We start from the raw sequence: 18,641 nt of genomic DNA, 5'->3' as shown, positions 1-18,641 counted from the left end.
CCGCCACTCTCTGCGTAAAGCAGTATCGTCAGGCCCTGACTTCCCACCCCCGCCACTCTCTGCGTTAACCCCTGTCGTATAGCCCTGACACCCACCCCTGCACACTCTGCATAAAGCAGTGTTGTCAAACCCTGACATCCCACACCCTCCACTATCTGCGTAAAGCAGTATCGTCAGGCCCTGACATCCAACCCCCGCCACTCTCTGAATAAATAAGTGCCGTATAGCCCTGACACCCACCCCTCCACTCTTTGCATTAAGCAGTCTCGTCAGGCCCTGACATCCCACCCCCGCCACTCTCTGCGTAAAGCAGTATCGTCAGGCCCTGACACTCACCCCTCCACTCTCTGCATTAAGCAGTGCTGTCAGGCTCTGACATCCCAACCCCGCCACTCTCTGCGTAAGGAATTGTCGTATGGCCCTGACACCCACCCCTCCACACTCTACATTAAGCAGTGCTGTCAGGCTCTGACATCCCAACCCCGCCACTCTCTGCGAAAAGAAGTGTCGTATGGCCCTGATACCCACCCCTCCACTCTCTGGGTTAAGCAGTGCTGTCAGGATCTGACATCCCAAACCCGTGACTCTCTCCGTAAAGAATTGTCATATGGCCCTGACACCCACCCCTCCATTCTCTGCATAAACCAGTGTCTTCATGCCCTGACATCCCAAACCCGCCTCTCTCTGCGTTAAGCAGTGCTGTCAGGCCCTGACATCCCACCCCCGCCACTCTCTGCGTTAACCCCTGTTGTATGGCCCTGACACCCACCCCTCCACTCTCTGCATAAAGCAGTCTCATCAGGCCCTGACAGCCACCTTCTGCCTAAAGCACTGTCATATGGCCCTGACACCCACCCCTCCACTCTGTGTTAAGCAGTGTTGTCAGGCCCTGACATCCCGCCCCCTCCACTCTGCGTAAAGCACTGTCGTATAGCCCTGACATCCCAGCCTCGCCACTCACTGCGTTAAGCACTGTCATATGGCCCTGAGACCCACCCCTCCACTCTCTGCGTTAAGCAGTGTTGTCAGGCCCTGACATTGCACGCCTGCCACTCTCTACGTAAAGAATTGTCATATTGCCCTGACATCCCACCCCCGCTACTCTCTGCATAAATCAGTGTCAAGTAATAGGTTTATTCCATGCTGAAAAAAAGAAGAAAGAGAACACAACATTTCGGCCGTGGAGCCTTCTTCAGGTGTGAGAGAGACAGGACAGTAGGCAAAGGTAAAGTAGCGGGAGAACAAAGGCTGGGAGAGAGGAGGAGTGAGAGGCGGGAGCAGGGGACAGAAAGAGAGGCCAATCAAGAGGTTTGAAGTCAGATTGGGTGCAGAGAGGTGTGAAATGAAACTTCCAATGAATGGAGAAAATTTAAAAGAACAGTAGTCTGTCGTTAAGGGAAGGGAGAATGTGTGATCCTAGCTGCAGAATAATTTTAGTTTCGGTGGTCTTTCTGATGTATGAGTTTCTGAAAACTGTCTTTGAGAACACATACAGAGAGATTAGAGTGGTTGTGGCCGTCAGAGGTGAAATGAGAAACAATGGGCTTGGAGAGATCTTTAATCTTCACAGCCCTGACGTGTTCTCTGAAGCGGTCTTCGAGTCTCCTTCCTGTTTCTCCAATGTAGATGGCTGGGCATTTACTGCAAGAGATACAGTAAATAAGGTTGCTGGAGGTACAAGATGCTGTCTGGGTGATCCGGAAATTGTCCTGAGGGGCCTTGAATGAGTGTGGTGGTGGCTGTGTACTTGCAGGTGATACAGCGAGCTCTGTTGCAAGGGAAAGTGCCTGGTGTGGATAATAATTATAATAATAATAATAAACTTTATTTTATATAGCGCCTTTAAAGGTGGCTTCTCAAAGCGCTTTACAGGATGACAATAACAATAAATAAGAAGACTACAACAATAAATAAGAAAGTTCACAAGACAGGACACAATTATAATTACAACAATACAACAATAACAATAGAGGAGACCGTGGAAGATGGTATTAAGAAGAGCAGAGGGGTGAAGAATGGAATCAGTTAAGTAAAGGCTTTTCTGAAAAGGAGGGTTTTGAGTCTGGATTTGAGGAGTTTAGAGAAGGTGACTCTCTAATATCCTTGGGCAAAGAGTTCCAGAGCTTGGGGGCATAGCAGGAGAAGGCCCTGTCGCCCATACAATGTAGACGGGCTTGGGGGACAGTAAGGAGGGCAGAATTTGAAGAGCGGAGGTTGCGAGGTGGGGAGTAGGGCGATAAAAGTTCAGACAGGTATTGAGGTGCCAAGCCATGTAAAGCCTTGTAGGTGAGCATGAGGATTTTAAAGTCTACGCGGAATTTGACCGGAAGCCAGTGCAAGGACTCCAGGATAGGAGTAATGTGAACACTTGCACTAGACCTGGTCAGGATTCTGGCTGCTGAATTTTGGACATACTGCAGCTTGTTCAGAGTAGATTTAGATACCCCAGGGAGCAGAGCATTGCAGTAGTCAATTCGAGAGAATACAAATATGTTGATCAGCTTTTCAGCCACAGTTAATGATAGCATAGGGCGTAGTCTTGCGATATTTCTAAGGTGAAAAAAAGATGTTTTGACAGTATGCTGTACATGTGGGTCGAATGTTAAGCCAGAATCGAATATAACCCCAAGGTTTTTCAATTTTGATTGGAGCTCAAGTACAGAGCCATCTACAGACAGGGTTACATGGTTGTTGAGGGCGGTCAAGGGAGCTGTGAACAAGGAGGTTACGCAGATTCGGTGGTCGGCGATATGAGATGATAGGGCGATCAGAAAAGAGGGCCCCAATGGAGGGATCATCCTGTACGATGGAAAAGTTCTGGTTAATGGTCCTGGGGATAGGAAGTGTGTTAGGGTGGTAAGGAAGCACCAAAGGAATGCAGTTTTTACGGCGGGAGTTCCTGATCGGGTTGATGGTCCGGGGGGTGTTTTTGGCTTGGGCAAGGGCCTTGTCAATCACACTGCTGGGGTATCCTCTGTTGATGAAAAATGAGTACATTTCGAGGGCTTGGTTCTCGAAGTCGATGTCGTCGCTGCATAATCGTCGTAACCTAAGGAATTGTGAAAAAGGAAGAGAGTTTTTAGTGTGGTTGGGGTGAAATGAGCTGTACAGGAGGTAGCTGTGTGAATCCGTGGGTTTGTAATAAACTGAAGTGGACAGTCGGGGGTAGTTGATAGACAAGTGGATGTCTAGAAACGGAAGAGTGGTGGAAGATATGTTAACCGTATATTTGAGGGGCGGGTGGAAGTTGGTGAAATGGTGCAGGAAGAACTCAAGCTGATCGTTGGAGCATGTGGCGGCACTGACGCAGTCATCAATATATTGCTTGTAGAGGTCAGGGACATAGCCAGTGTAGGAAGCGAAGAAGCGTTCTTCTACCCAGCTGACAAAAATGTTGGCATAGCTGGGTCCCATTCTGGTGCCCATGGCAACTCCACTGACATGTTGGTAAAAAAGATTATTGAAAGAGAATGCGTTCAGTGTGAGGACCAATTCTGCACGGCGTACCAGGGTGTGGGTGGGTGGATCAAGCACTGTGCGTTTGTCCAGCGTGTGCTTGAGGGCTGTAAGGCCGTCATTATGGGGAATGACGGTGTACAGAGATGTGATGTCCATGGTAAAAATGTAGCATTCGGTACCCTGAAATTGGAAATCATTAAAAAGTTGGAGCGCGTGGTTGGTGTCTTTGATGTATGAGGGAAGATCTTCAACCAGCGGTCTCATGAGGCTGTCGAGAAAGGCTGAGATGTAAGTAGTTGGACAGTTACATGCTGATACGATGGGGCGTCCAGGGGTGTCCGGTTTGTGGATTTTGGGGAGGAGGTATAATTGAGATACCTGTGGATGTTCCATGATGAGCCGGTTCGCCTCCTGGGGGAGCTCGTTACTGCTGATAAAAAGGGAAATGGTGGAAACCACTTCCTTTTGGTAGTCAGTGGTAGGGTCCTGTTGGAGAGGGAGGTAGGCAGAAGTGTCAGTTAGTTGTCTAGAGGCTTCAAAGATATATAGATCCTTACGCCACACCACAACAGCACCTCCTTTGTCCGCTGGTTTGATGACAATATCATCCTTGTTGCGGAGAGACTGGAGCGCCTGATTTTCTCCTTGGGTGAGGTTAGACCTATGTTTACTGGGTATAGGGAGTGCCTTGGGAGCTTGATTAGTGCATTGGTTGATGAAATAATCAACTGGTGGAAAACGGCCAGAGGAGGGAGTCCAACAGCTCTGTTTGGGATTAATGTTGTTAATGACATCAATAACCGGGTTGTTATCAGCTGCCTGTGAAGAGAAATTGTCTGCAAAATGTGCTCTGAGACGGATCCTGCGGTAAAAGCGGTTAAGGTCGACATTGGTCTGGGTGATGTCCAGTTTCCTGGGAACTGGTACAAAACTGAGCCCTTTGCTGAGGAGGGATCGCTCATCCTGTGAAAGGGAAAGGTCAGAAGGTATGGTGACAACAAGGTTAGGGTTGGTGAGGGTGTTCGGGGTGTTGATGGTTTTCTTCTGTAGAAGATGACTGAGTTTTTTGTCCTTCTCTGTAGTGAGAAACTGGTAGAGTTTAGAGTTGAGAGATCTAATGAGGTAAGTTATGAAGGGAAGATGATGTGGAGCTGTCAGCCGTAGAAATTCCTTAGCCTCTTTGATGTTGTTGTCGTAAAGGATAATCTGTTTTGTGAGGGAGAAAATGGTAGAGAGCATTAGTTTCCTAGAAAATTGTTTTAGAAGTCTCTGAGTGTTACTCTGGGTGGTATCAGAGTCAAAAGAAAAGGTATTAAATTTAAGGCGAAATCCTTTAGGGATGATATTATGTCGACGACATCTGTAATGGAATAGAAGGTGGTTAGAAAGCCTGGTCTTGGAACAGATAGCTGTAAAGAGACGGAATGCTGGTTTAGTGAGAGAAGCGGGCAAGTGGCCCAGGGAGGAAGAGAAGGTATGACGAAGAGATCTAGAAAAAGATTTGGAGGAAGGCATAGTGGGTCGCATATATTTTCGTTTTTCTCTTTTTTGCATAACACGCTTTCGAGAAATAGACTGTCTTGTAATGAAAGCTGCATTAGAAAATGTGTATCTAAATTAAAATCGGGAATATGTCTTTTGCGTTATTCAGCTTTCTTAGCGCTTGGGTCTCGATTCAGATATTGCAATGAAAGCAACAGGGGAGTAAGTTTTCCTTTTCTAAATCAAAGGTGATCTGCTCACAAGGAAGTATAAAAACTTCAGCGTTTACGTTTTGAAGACCGCAAATTGTCGAAACAATATTGCTTCATAAGCTAATAAGTAACGTTTCTGAGCACGCAATGTATTACTAATGCTGTTATTAATAAAAAAAAAGCTTAAATTCAATTAATGGAATTTGGACGGCTCAAAGTAGTCTTTTCCTTGTACAACTTTACTTGCCCGCTGAGTAGAGTTTAAAGCAACGGCAGCAGAAGTAGCAGTAATAGCAACAACGTGGTTAGAGTGTCACAATACACTCTATGAAAGAATTGCGGCTTCAGATCGTTTTGTTCTGTTGAAGCTGCCTACAGGCTCCGATTTGCTGACATTGGCTGTGATCTTTTTCATGAAATTCTTCACATATTTGAAATATTTAATTCGGGTTCGCCTAATACACGGTGCAAACAGTACCTGCAGCAGAATGCTGTGGCACATGAAGTCGTTTTGTTTATCGGTTGTAAGGATTGAGGAGCGTACTAGAAATCGAGGAAGCGAAAAGAAAATTAAACAGGAGTCACTTTTTGGATTGCTAATCCATTGTGCTCTGCTCATCTAGGTTCAAATCCCATCCTTGTCATGGTTAAGGCCTGAGACGTGTGTTTTTTCTAAACGGTGTTTGCATTTGTTTCCTCTTTACTCCTGTAAACTCAGGATTTTTTTTCCTTGGTGGCAACAATACGCTTCTGTAAATGGTAGACTCTGCTTTCAAATTAGCTGCACCAGGCATTCGGATACAGAAAAACACAGGGATTTAAAATTCAGGAATATGAATGGCCAATGGCTTCTGTTCTGATATGATTGTACGAGAAGCAGGAGGAATCTCTTCTCTCCTATGGAGCATGAGCTGAATCAGGAGTGAGACATTTCGTATGCTCGTGCATATGTTAACACATGACCTACATCGTAAAACTAAATTAAAAACTAACATTAAGTTGTCAAAGACATTCATTTATATACAAACAATTGACAGACATAGTAATGATTCTACATTAACTTGTCCTGCACTGATCAGACTAATTGAAATGTATGAAAGCCCGTTTCCGCCAGGGAGTTACAAAAAAACGCGCTATGGTATCGCAGAATTCCGACTAAGTAACTCAGAATTGCGACTTAGTAACTCACAACTCCGACTTTATATCTCACATTTGCAACTTCGAAATAGCCCATATTTCATTGTCTGTCCTTTTGTTATTGTAACGGATTCGGGTTCTAGCTAGCAAGGCCTGGGTTCGAGCCAATACAGTAAGGCACGAAGTAGGGTGGGAGCGGCGAGGGCACAAGCCCTAGAACCCGAATTCGTTACAATAACAAAAGGATATTGGAGGATATTGCCACAGTGGAGCAGAGGCTGTACATCCACTCGTGTTACGTAACAGAGAAACCGGACCAGCACTCCCAGCCCCGTTTCCCCGTGATCGACAACTTGGGGTACGGCCCCTTCTGGGAGGAGAGGTGGGCAGGAGCCTCGAGAGCCTGCAGGGGTTCATCCTTGTCCTTGTCCCCAGGTGCATGGTGGACAGCAAGGCAGATGGCTGCCTGTCCAGGTTTGTCCCCTCCAAGCAGAAGGATGTGCTCCGCTTCACGATTGATGCCTTCCTCTTCCAGAAGACGCTGTCCAGGAAGGTACTGCTCTCAAAGGCCGCTCAGCCTTCCTGCTCTACTGATCCATGGTCTGCTTTTCCATCCATGATCTAGATGTGAACCAGACTGTGGCAGCTGTAGTGCCTAGAGCTGCCAGCTTGCCTTCACTGATGGCAGAAGGCCCTTCTCTGTCCCTCTATTGGCCTTGATCCCTTAATGCTGTGACCTTCCCTCTTGTAGCATGAAGTGACTGAGCTGTACATGCACTGTGTCATGGCTGTGGCTCCTGCTAAAGCAACACCAGGGACCAAGTCCTGCACCTACAACAGGGAGACGAAGAGGTACTTCTGCAAGGAGCCTGCTGTGGGTGCTCTGGGACATGCCAGGTGGAGGCCTCACCTGTCCTCCTCTCCTCCAGGTGGGAGGAGCTGTATGGTGACCATTAGGTCTGTGCCTGCTGTGAGTCCAGGTGTGCTGGCAGCTGGAATGAAGGTGGGTCTGGTTCTCTATCCCTTGTGGATGCATCTCTGCCCAAGAGACAACCATGCTTGGACAACTGAGGAATGATCCTGTGCTGGACAAAGGGACTGTGTAGATGAGTAGACTGTGGGTCTCTGGATGTAGCAGATCACTCAATCCTGGGTGTTGCTTGTCCACAGGTACCAGGAGCCTGGTGACCAGCAGTCGGGTGGCTGTGGCACCAGTAGAAGCTCCTCTGGATGTGGGAGCTTACTGGACTGAGGATGAGGAGGGAGACCCTCAGAGCTCCAGTGAAGATGCTGAGAGCACCAGTGAGGATGTGGAGGGAGCAGAGGACTTTGGAGATGTTGGCCAGTGGACAGGTAGGGTCTGGCAGGAGGAGCTCCTGTAGGGGTGGGTGTCCTGCAGTGTAGCTGGATTGTTCTCCTTCTTCCTCCCCAGGTGCCTGAATGAAGGCTCCAGCCTGGCCCTTGTGACTCTCCTGCCTCCACTTGCCTTGTAATGGCAACATCTCAATAAAGCTGTGAAAGACCCTTCTGCCTGCCCTTGTTTCTTTATGGTTTATAGGTTTAAATGGTATGGAGGAATTCAAGGGAAGTGAGACCCATTAATCAATGGAAGTATTTGTGGGGGGGTTCCCCTTTCAAGAATGCTTCTTGTATTGCTGCCAATGAGGACTGAAAATGTCTGGAGTAATAAAGCATTGTACTGGGGGAAGATGGCTGCATAATTCTTTGAGCAGGGCAGTGTGCCTTTTTTTACTGGGGGAGAGACAGAGGTGTTCAATATACTGGAAATCCTCCCATTTCCGAGAGGGGTAGTGCTTATGGAGTGTGAGTTGCTACTGTAGTACCCAGTAAGAGTGAGATCTGGTGTCCTATTCGGGGCTGCACAAACTGACTAAAATAAACACAAGGAAGGAATTGTCAACAGGGGCTTGGTGTAAAGTAGGCCTTCCCTTCCTTAGCAAAGGAACAATACTGGTGCACAAACATCAGTGAATAATGGTACAGTTAGAATCTCGGAGGTCTTGTATTATGGGCGTTGGTTTCACAGCAGTGGTATTGGACAGTCATGAGAAGTATTAGGATTGAGACTGGAGATCCCAGCACTTGACTGGGAAGACAGGTGTTCACAACCACCTCTACCAGCAGCACAGACTATGTAGATTGAGACTGAACGCTTATTACACAAAGCCTCTCCACTGTTTCAGTGTCCCGTGTCATGGATTTCAAGTGAATCCTAGTCTTCCTTTGTGACTACCTATAATTTGCACAAATCCTGCTGGCCCACTAACACTGTCAATTTTTAGCCCTACTGCACTGCCCTATTAAAGTTTCAAGGATTTAGGATAAACTATTTTATATAATGGTTCCAAAGGTGGCTTCTCAAAGTACTTGACATAATTACAATAAGAATACACAGGATAAAACAGTTCCAATAGACAGAGGAGACCATGGATGATGGTACTAAGGAAAGTAGAAGCAGAGGGGTAAAGAATGGAACCAGTTCAGTAAAGGCTCTTCTACAGAAGAAGGTGTTGAGTCTGAATTTGAAGGAGTTTAGGGAAGGTGACTCTGGTATCCTTGGGGAGAGAGTTCCAGAGCTTGGGGGCATAACAGGAGAAGGCCTTGTCACTCATACAGTGTAGACGGGCTTGGGGGACAGTTAGGAGACCAGAATAAGAAGAGCGACGGTTATGAGGGGGGGAGTAAGGGTGATAATAGATCAAACTGCTACTGAGGTGCAACTGAAATGTGATGGCATGTTCTACAATTTATGCAAGAAAGGGTAATGTTAGGCTTTTATGGACCGTTGGTACAACAGCAGTGCTCAAGGATTCATTTCTAATATTGAGGACAATGGGTTATATACCCATCGTTCTTACCAAAGGATCAGAGACCTTTTGCTATATAAGAAGACTCCTTTCCACCACTAATTTATACAGGTTTGGTTCATTTGGGTTTTATCAGTTAAACATTTAAGTGAAGTCATTGTCCTGCTCGCAGCCGAGCCCGACACACGGTACCGTCTGGTTTCTGTCGCTGGGCGCTCACCCTGCGGTCCATATGGGTCCTAATGCCCCAGTATATGGTAGTGGCAATTTCCCTAAGGAAACAAATACTCCACATTAGTCTGAATGCCACATTCTTCATTGGTCCCATTACATCACAGAAAAACAAAACTACTCACTCTTTAATCTCGTCTAATCCAAGACGCACCGAATATCACAGTCTTCTTTTAACACGCGTGCTGTGATTCCTCTATGTAGCAGAAATGACAACCGAGGAGCCGAGAGATTATTTCAGCATTTCGCGTCTGAACGGAAAACACAAACGACTAACTTGGAATGACTTGCTTTTGACGCTTTTCAAAGCGTTCTTTGTGCACGACGACTGCGCCACCAAGCAAACTACATAAATATGAGAAAACACGCAAGAGAGTTGTCACTCAGAGTGTCGAAGGGTCGATGTATACTGGGGCTCAGTTGAAATGCAACGTCAGGACTTTTCCGAATTATGTCACACGAAGAGAGCACAGCCCTTTCCGCCCTGCCGCGTGTGTCTCGGTAACTCGCTGTGATCGTATAGTGGTCAGTACTTTGCGTTGTGGCCGCAACAACCCCGGTTCGAATCCAGGTCACGGCATAATAGGGGCGTCTGCTTCTACTACTCGCACGAATGAAGGCAAAGAAAGCCAATCGATGTGAACGAACGGCGCTTTACAGAGGAGTATGCCTGACTGGATCGTTGATGAACGACAGAGGCCACTCCGACCTCTTCTCGGTTTTCTTCAATGACTTACTAAGGATCTTCACATTCGCCCATGCAGGGGAAGCCAGTTACACCAAAGCAAACGCAGGAAAGTGCATTTCAAGCAGAGACCAGGAGGGACTTGTTTACACCGAGAGTGGGCGGAGAATGGAACAATGCGCCCAGCCCTGTTGCTGGAGCCGATTCTTGATGAGCTCTTGGGCTCACTAAGAGGCCCCCGCTGGATGCTAATCTTTCTGTTGTTTTTGCAGGTCCTGCGCTGCTTTTGAGCCGACAGAGCTCGTCCTGGTCTGTCGGCACAGCCCAATTGCAAATGATCGGCTCCGCGTACAGAAGGAACGTGCTTTGGTACAAGAGTGCACGAAGGCACCGGAAATACATTGGGAACAAATGACCGGTCGCTCAAGACCTCTGTGAAGTACAGGAGCGTACAAAAAGAGGCTGTTCCCGTCCGGTTTCGAACCGGGGATTTTTCGCGTGTGAGGCAAACGTGATAACCGCTGCACTACGGAAACAGTGAGAAAAGGGGGCCACCAGCAGTGAGTATTCAACCTTATTGCATTACTGCTCCCAACCAGTTGATATCAATTTAATTCCTAAGGGTTATGTACTTGTTTTGAGTATCTCATGTAGAAGTTGTAAACAAGTTCAATTACGAAACGGTCTAAATGAATGATATACCGAACTTATGTCTTCTTGATATGTGTAACTCTTTGTAACTGAATGAATTCTGATAACCCTTACGATAAGATCTGTTAGGTTTGCATGCATATTCTATATATTAACAAATGTATCCTCGTGTATTAGTACCTGTGTGTGCATTGTTTGAGTTATGTCGCATGGTTGGATTCTAAGACCATAAAATAATCAATTTTGTGATTTACTGCCACAAAAATAATTGTCCCAGTAAATGCCCAAACCCCTACAGAACTGGTGCTTCGTGAGAGAACACTACAACAGTGTGTGATATCCTGTCCCAGCCTGAAGAGCAGACAGCGAGCCTGTCTCTTAATAATACTAATAATACAGTGTGTGATTCCCTGCCCCAGCCAGAGGAACAGACAGTGAGCCTGTCTCTCAATAATAATACAGTGTGTGATCTCCTGTCCCAGCCTGGGAAACAGTGAGTCAGCCTCTCAATAATTATAATACAGTGTGATCTACTGTCCCAGCCAGAGGAACACACAGTGAGCCTGTATCTAAATAATAATAATACAGTGCGTGATCTCCTGTACTAGCCTGAGGAACAGACAGCGAGCCTGTCTCTCAATAATGATAACGTAGTGTGGAATGTCCTGTCCCAGTCTGAAGGACAAACAGTGAGCATGTCCCTCAGTAATAATAGAACAGTGTGTGATCTCCAGTCCCAGCAGGAGGAACAGACAGTGAGTCTGTATCTCAATACTAATAATACAGTGTGTGATCTCCTGTCCAAGCCTGGGGAACACTGAGGCTGTCTCTCAATACTAATAATACAGTGTGTGATATCCTGCCCCAGCCTGAGGAACAGACAGTGAGCCTGTCTCTCAATAATAATAATACAGTGTGTGATTTCCTGTCCCAGCCTGGGGAACAGTGAACCAGATACTCAATAATAATAATACAGTGTGTGATCTCCTGTCTCAGCCTGGGGAACACTGAGCCTGTCTCTCAATACTAATTATACAGTGTGTCATTTCCTGCCCCAGTCAGAGGAACAGACAGTGAGCCTGTCTCTCAATAATAATAATACAGAGTATGACCTCCTGTCCCAGCCTGGGGAACAGTGAGCTTGTCTCTCAATCATAATAATACAGTGTGTCATTTCCTGTCCCAGCCTGAGAAACAGTGAGCTTGTCTCTCAGTAATAATAATAATACAATTTGAACTCCTGTCCCAGCCTGAGGAACAGACAGTGAGCCTCTCTCTCAATAATAATAATACAGTGTGTGATCTCCTGTCCCAGCCTGAGGAACAAACAGTGAGCCTGTCTCAAAATAATAATAATACATTGTGTTATCTCCTTTCCCGGCCTGGGGAACACTGAGGCTTTCTCTCAATACTAATAATACAGTGTGTGATATCCTACCTTAGCCTGAGGAACAGACAGTGAGCCTATCTGTCAATAATAGTAATACAGTGTTTGATCTCCTGTCCCATTCTGAGGAACAGACAGTCAGCCTATCTGTCAATAATAATAATACAGTATGTGATCTCCTGTCCCAGCCTGAGAAACAGACAGTGAGCCTGTCTCTCAATAATAATAATACAGCGTGTGATCTCCTGTCCCAGCCTGAGGAACAGACAGTGAGCCTGCCTCTCAATAACAAGCCAATGTGTGATCTCCTGTCCCAGCCTGAGAAACAGACAGTGAGCCTGTCTCTCAATAATAATAATACAGTGTGGGATCTCCTGTCCCAGCCTGGGGAACAGTGTGCCAGACTCTCAATAATATTAATAATAATAATACAATGTGATCTACTGTCCCAGATTGAGGAACAGACAGTGAGCCTGTCTCAATAATAATACAGTGTCTGATCTCCTGTCCCAGTCTGATGAACAGACAGTGAGCCTCTCTCTCAATAATAATAATACAGTGTGGGATCTCCTGTCCCAGCCTGGGGAACAGTGTGCCAGACTCTCAATAATATTAATAATAATAATACAATGTGATCTACTGTCCCAGATTGAGGAACAGACAGTGAGCCTGTCTCAATAATAATACAGTGTCTGATCTCCTGTCCCAGCCTGAGGAACAAACAGTGAGCCTGTCTCAAAATAATAATAATACAGTGTGGGATCTCTTGTCCCAGCCTGGGGAACAGTGAGCCAGACTCTCAATAATAATAATACAGTGTGATCTACTGTCCCAGCCTGAGGAACAGACAGTGAGTTTGTCTCTCAATAATAATAATACAGTGTGTGATCTCCTGTCCCAGACTGAGGAACAGACAGTGTGACTGTCTCTCAATAATTATAATAATACTGCGTGAGCTCCTGACTCAGCCTGGGGAACATACAGTGAGCCTGTCTCTCTATAATAATAATTCAGTGTGGGATCTCCTGTCCAACTCTGAGGAACAGACAGTGAGCCTGTCTCTAAATAATAATAATACAGTGTGTGATCCTCTGTCCCAGCCTGAGGAACAGACAGTGAGCTTGTCTCTCAATAATAATAATACAGTGTGTGATCTCCTGTCCCAGCCTGAGGAACAGTGAGCCTGTCAATCAATAATAATAATACAGTGTGTCATCTCCTGTCCCAGCCTGAGGAACAGTGAGCTTGTCTCAAAATAATAATAATACAGTGTGGGATCTCATGTCCCAGCCTGGGGAACAGTGTGCCAGACTCTCAATAATATTAATAAAAATAATAATACAATGTGATCTACTGTCCCAGATTGAGGAACAGACAGTGAGTTTGTCTCTCAATAATAATACAGTGTGTGACCATCTGTCCCAGACCGAGAAAAAGACAGTGAGTCTGACTCTAAATAATAATAATACAGTGTGATCTACTGTCCCAGCCTGAGGAACAGACAGTGAGTTTGTCTCTCAATAATAATACAGTGTTATCTCCTGTCCCAGCCTGGGGAACAGACAGTGAGCCTGTCTCTCAATAATAATAATACAGTGTGTGATCTCCTGTCCCAGACTGAGGAACAGACAGTGTGACTGTCTCTCAATAATTATAATAATACTGTGTGAGCTCCTGACTCAGCCTGGGGAACATACAGTGAGCCTGTCTCTCTATAATAATAATTCAGTGTGGGATCTCCTGTCCAACTCTGAGGAACAGACAGTGAGCCTGTCTCTAAATAATAATAATACAGTGTGTGATCCTCTGTCCCAGCCTGAGGAACAGACAGTGAGCTTGTCTCTCAATAATAATAATACAGTGTGTGATCTCCTGTCCCAGCCTGAGGAACAGTGAGCCTGTCAATCAATAATAATACAGTATGTGATGCCCTGTCTCAGCTTGAGTAACAGAGAGTAAGCCTGTCTCTCAATAATAATAATACAGTGTGGGATCTCCTGTCCCAGCCTGGGGAACAGTGAGCCAGACTCTCAATAATATTAAGAATAATAATACAGTGTGATCTACTGTCCCAGCCTGAGGTACAGTGAGCCTGTCTCTCAATAATAATATAGTGTGTGACCACCTTCTGTGGTCTGTTTCAAATCCGCCCGCGATGAGACACCGAGGAGAAATGAAGAGCCCCAGTCGCGCTAGAAAATCACCAGGGAAAGAGACTTTCAATGTAGGAAAAAAAAGTCGTTAGTAACAGACATAATATGTTTGTTTTGTTTTTTTAATCGCTGCGATGTGTGACTAAGCTCATACGACTAAGAGTTGCCCCCTTTGTCTAGATCTGGTAACCTGCTCGTCGCTGGTGGGCCAGATCGTGTCCCCCGTCACTACACTGGGGCATTAAGACTCACACAGACCGCAGGGTGAGTGCCCCCTGCTGGCCCCACTGAGAGGTCGTATCCCACCTCCTCCGCTCTCTGCGAAAAGCAGTATCTTCAGGCCCTGACATCCCACCCCTGCCACTCCCTGCGTAAAGAAGTGTCGTATGGCCCTGACATCACACCCCCACCACTCTCTGCGGAAAGCACTGTCGTATAGCCCTGACACCCAACCCTCCACTCTCTGCATTAAGCACTGTCGTATAGCCCTGACACCCACCCCTCCACTCTTTGAATAAAGCAGTGTCGTCAGGCCCTGACATCCCACCCCCGCCACTGTCTACGTAAAGTAGTATCGTCAGGGCCTGACATCCCACTCCCGCCACTCTCTGTGTAAAGTAGTGTCATATGGCCCTGACACCAATCCCTCCACTCTCTGCATAAAGCAGTGTCTTATGGCCCTGAAACCCTCCCCTCCACTCTATACATAAAGCAGTGTTGTCAAGCCCTGACATCCCTCCCCCGCCACTCTCTGTGTAAAGCACTGCTGTATGGCCCTGACATCACACCCCCACCACTCTCTGCGGAAAGCACTGTCATATAGCCCTGACACCCACCCCTCCACTCTCTGCATAAAGCAGTGTCGTCAAGCCCTGACATCCCACCCCTGCCACTCCCTGCGTAAAGAAGTGTCGTATGGCACTTCCGTATAGCCCTGAGACCCACCCCTCCACTCTCTGCGTTAAGCTGTGTTGTCAGGCCCTGACATCCCACCCTCGCCACTCTCTGTATAAAGCACTGCTGTATGGCCCTGACATCACACCCCCACCACTCTCTGCGGAAAGCACTGTCATATAGCCCTGACACCCACCCCTCCATTTTTTGCATAAAGCAGTGTCGTCAAGCCCTGCCACTCTCTGCGTAAAGAAGTGTCGTATGGCCCTGACATCCCACCCCCACCACTAACTGTGTAAAGTAGTATCGTCAGGCCCTGACATCCCACCCCTCCACTCTCTGCATAAAGCAGTGTCGTCAAGCCCTGACATCCCATCCCCACCACTCTCTGTGTAAAGCAGTGTCATATGGCCTTGACATCCCACCCCCACCACTCTCTGTGTAAAGCACTGTCGTATGGCCCTGACATCACACCCCTACCACTCTCTGCGTAAAGCACTGCGGTATAACCCTGACACCCACCCCTCCACACTCTGCGTTAAGCTGTGTTGTCAGGCCCTGATATCCCACCCCCGCTGCTCTCTGTGTAAAGCACTGCTGTATGGCCCTGACATCACACCCCCACCACTCTCTGCGGAAAGCACTGTCATATAGCCCTGACACCCACCCCTCCATTTTTTGCATAAAGCAGTGTCGTCAAGCCCTGCCACTCTCTGCGTAAAGAATTGTCGTATGGCCCTGACATCCCATCCCCACCACTAACTGTGTAAAGTAGTATCGTCAGGCCCTGACATCCCACCCCTGCCACTCCCTGCGTAAAGAAGTGTCGTATGGCCCTGACATCACACCCCCACCACTCTCTGCCGAAAGCACTGTCGTATAACCCTGACACCCACCCCTCCACTCTCTGCCGAAAGCACTGTCGTATAGCCCTGACATCCCACCCCTCCACTCTCTGCATAAAGCAGTGTCGTCAAGCCCTGACATCCCACCCCCACCACTCTCTGTGTAAAGCAGTGTCATATGGCCCTGACATCCTAGCCCCGCCACTCTCTGTGTAAAGCAGTGTCATATGGCCCTGACATCCCACCCCCACCACTCTCTGTGTAAAGCACTGTCGTATGGCCCTGACATCACACCCCTACCACTCTCTGCGGAAAGCACTGTCGTATAGCCTTGACACCCACCTCTCCACTCTCTGTGTAAAGCAGTGTCATCTAGCCCTGACATCCCACCCCCTCCACTCTCTGAATAAAGAAGTGTCGTATGGCCCTGACACCCACCCCTCCATTCTCTGCATAAAGCAGTGTCGTCAGGCCCAGACATCCCACCCCTCCACTCTCTGCGTAATGCGGTATCGTCAGGCCTTGACATCCAACCCCCGCCACTCTCTGCGTAAAGCAGACATGTTACAGACATTTACAACAAAGACATATTATAAAATATTGACATATACTGTAGGCGGCTGGAGCATTATTGGGAGACAGACTCACTGTTCCTCAGGCTGTGACAGGAGATCACATACTGGGCTGCCAGATCAACTGAGTTCCCTCCTCCCTCTCCCAGTAGGATTGGGACCCATTGTGATTCTGGCAGGTGTGGGAACTCTGGGATTAGATTTCTGAATTTCGGGAAGAATGTTTCTCTAATCCCAGAGTATCTGTCACAGTGCAGTAGGAAGTGCACCTCTGTCTCTATTTCTCCCCGCTGGCAGTGGGAGCACAGCCTGTCCTCTCTGGGCAGCCAGGTCTGCCTCTGTCGCCCAGTTTCTATGGCCAGGTTGTGGTCACTGAGCCTGTACTTCGTTAGGGTCTGTTTCTGTTTATTTTTTATTTTGGTCAAATATTCAGCTAGTGTGTATTGTCTGTTTAAGGTTCTGTAGCATTCCAGTTTATGTTGTGTTTGTGTGTGTGTGTCCCAGTGTGTGAGATATTGCTGTTTGATCTGTGCTGTGATGTGGTTGAGTCTGGGTTGTGGTGCTCTAGCAGTGCTGTCCTGAGGCTGGTTAGTGTCGGTGTCACTCACTGCGAGTGTGATCTCAGCAGAGTCTCTGTACTCTTGGCACAGAGCTCAGATGTCAAAGCACAGCAGCAGCTCTCCACAGCGATCCTCTATAGCGCCCTTTCTCCCGCAGCTCCGTCCTCATTGGAAGGAAGCAAGAGTGAAAGGCTGAAGTGAAATAGAGCGGGGACGAAGGCAGTGAAGAGAGAGAACGTGGGAAGAAGAGAAAAACGCAAGGGAAAAAAAGCAGCGTCGTAAAAGAGGTGACGGAGCTGTCCTCTCAATAAGAAGGGTGCCAGCGAGCCTTGCTCTCGCTTACGGCCACACCCCCTTGAGCACGCCTGATCTCGTCTAATCTTGGAAGCTAAACAGGGATGGGCCTGGTTAGTACTTGGATGAGAGACCGCCTGGGAATACCAGGTGCTGTAAGCTTCTAAGCGCAGGAGGCGCCCTATCCCTGCTCCCTCGCTCATTCCCCTGTTCACACGTGCAGTGTGGCTTGTCCGTCTGTTTATTTGTCAGCTTTGGCGAGACACGGGTGCTTGTGTATTAGCGTGAGCGTTTTTTATTCTGATCAGGAACAGTTTTACAAGTCCGCAAAGGATCGAGGAAAGGTTTATCGCCAGCTGAAAAGAGACACAGCGCTTCGGCTGTGGAGACTTGTTCGGCTGGCGTTCGGAGAGTCGCGTTTTTCAGAATTGTATTGAGATCGTTTTCCACAGAGCTCAGATGTCAAAGCACAGCAGCAGCTCTCCACAGCGATCCTCTATAGCGCCCTTTCTCCCGCAGCTCCGTCCTCATTGGAAGGAAGCAAGAGTGAAAGGCTGAAGTGAAATAGAGCGGGGACGAAGGCAGTGAAGAGAGAGAACGTGGGAAGAAGAGAAAAACGCAAGGGAAAAAAAGCAGCGTCGTAAAAGAGGTGACGGAGCTGTCCTCTCAATAAGAAGGGTGCCAGCGAGCCTTGCTCTCACTTATGGCCACACCCCCTTGAGCACGCCTGATCTCGTCTGATCTCGGAAGCTAAACAGGGATGGGCCTGGTTAGTACTTGGATGGGAGACCGCCTGGGAATACCAGGTGCTGTAAGCTTTTAAGCGCAGGAGGCGCCCTATCCCCGCTCGCTCGCTCATTCCCCTGTTCACACGTGCAGTGTGGCTTGTCCGTCTGTGTATTTGTCAGCTTTGGCGAGACACGGGTGCTTGTGTATTAGCGTGAGCGTTTTTTATTCTGATCAGGAACAGTTTTGCAAGTCCGCAAAGGATCGAGGAAAGGTTTATCGCCAGCTGAAAAGAGACACAGCGCTTCGGATGTGGAGACTTGTTCGGCTGGCGTTCGGAGAGTCGCGTTTTTCAGAATTGTATTGAGATCGTTTTCCACAGAGCTCAGATGTCAAAGCACAGCAGCAGCTCTCCACAGCGATCCTCTATAGCGCCCTTTCTCCCGCAGCTCCGTCCTCATTGGAAGGAAGCAAGAGTGAAAGGCTGAAGTGAAATAGAGCGGGGACGAAGGCCGTGAAGAAGGA

General features: G+C 47.6%; 2 protein-coding genes, 1 non-coding gene and 1 pseudogene across 3 annotated transcripts in view; 3 read left to right on the top strand and 1 right to left on the bottom strand.

Annotated features, from left to right (window-relative positions):
- Positions 1-18,641, bottom strand: part of LOC138242549 (antigen WC1.1-like) — a 621,195-nt gene that overhangs the window by 292,838 nt on the left and 309,716 nt on the right. The gene's annotated exons all lie outside the window — the stretch shown is intronic.
- LOC138242362 (zona pellucida sperm-binding protein 3-like) lies at positions 6,602-7,281 on the top strand. Its single transcript, XM_069197863.1, has 4 exons — positions 6,602-6,648; positions 6,726-6,843; positions 7,042-7,142; positions 7,220-7,281. Exons 2-4 carry the CDS (start codon positions 6,730-6,732, stop codon positions 7,245-7,247), a joined length of 243 nt encoding a protein of 80 aa, XP_069053964.1. The 5' UTR covers positions 6,602-6,648; positions 6,726-6,729; the 3' UTR covers positions 7,248-7,281.
- LOC138218729 (5S ribosomal RNA) lies at positions 17,434-17,552 on the top strand (annotated as a pseudogene).
- LOC138216977 (5S ribosomal RNA) lies at positions 18,090-18,208 on the top strand. Its single transcript, XR_011180690.1, has one exon. It is a non-coding gene; the product is annotated as a 5S ribosomal RNA (ribosomal RNA).

This window comes from Lepisosteus oculatus, chromosome 14 (assembly GCF_040954835.1).
Source record: "Lepisosteus oculatus isolate fLepOcu1 chromosome 14, fLepOcu1.hap2, whole genome shotgun sequence".
Lineage (NCBI taxonomy): Eukaryota > Metazoa > Chordata > Actinopteri > Semionotiformes > Lepisosteidae > Lepisosteus > Lepisosteus oculatus.
This window is presented reverse-complemented; position numbering and strand designations above follow the sequence as displayed.

What these genes read in the sequence shown, in the direction of transcription:
- LOC138242362 (XM_069197863.1), top strand. Translation starts at nt 6,730, where the DNA reads ATGGTGGACAGCAAGGCAGATGGCTGCCTGTCCAGGTTTGTCCCCTCC. An exon ending in AGAAGACGCTGTCCAGGAAG is followed by an intron (nt 6,844 to 7,041) that starts GTACTGCTCTCA and finishes TCCCTCTTGTAG; the next exon opens with CATGAAGTGACTGAGCTGTA. An exon ending in TACAACAGGGAGACGAAGAG is followed by an intron (nt 7,143 to 7,219) that starts GTACTTCTGCAA and finishes CCTCTCCTCCAG; the next exon opens with GTGGGAGGAGCTGTATGGTG.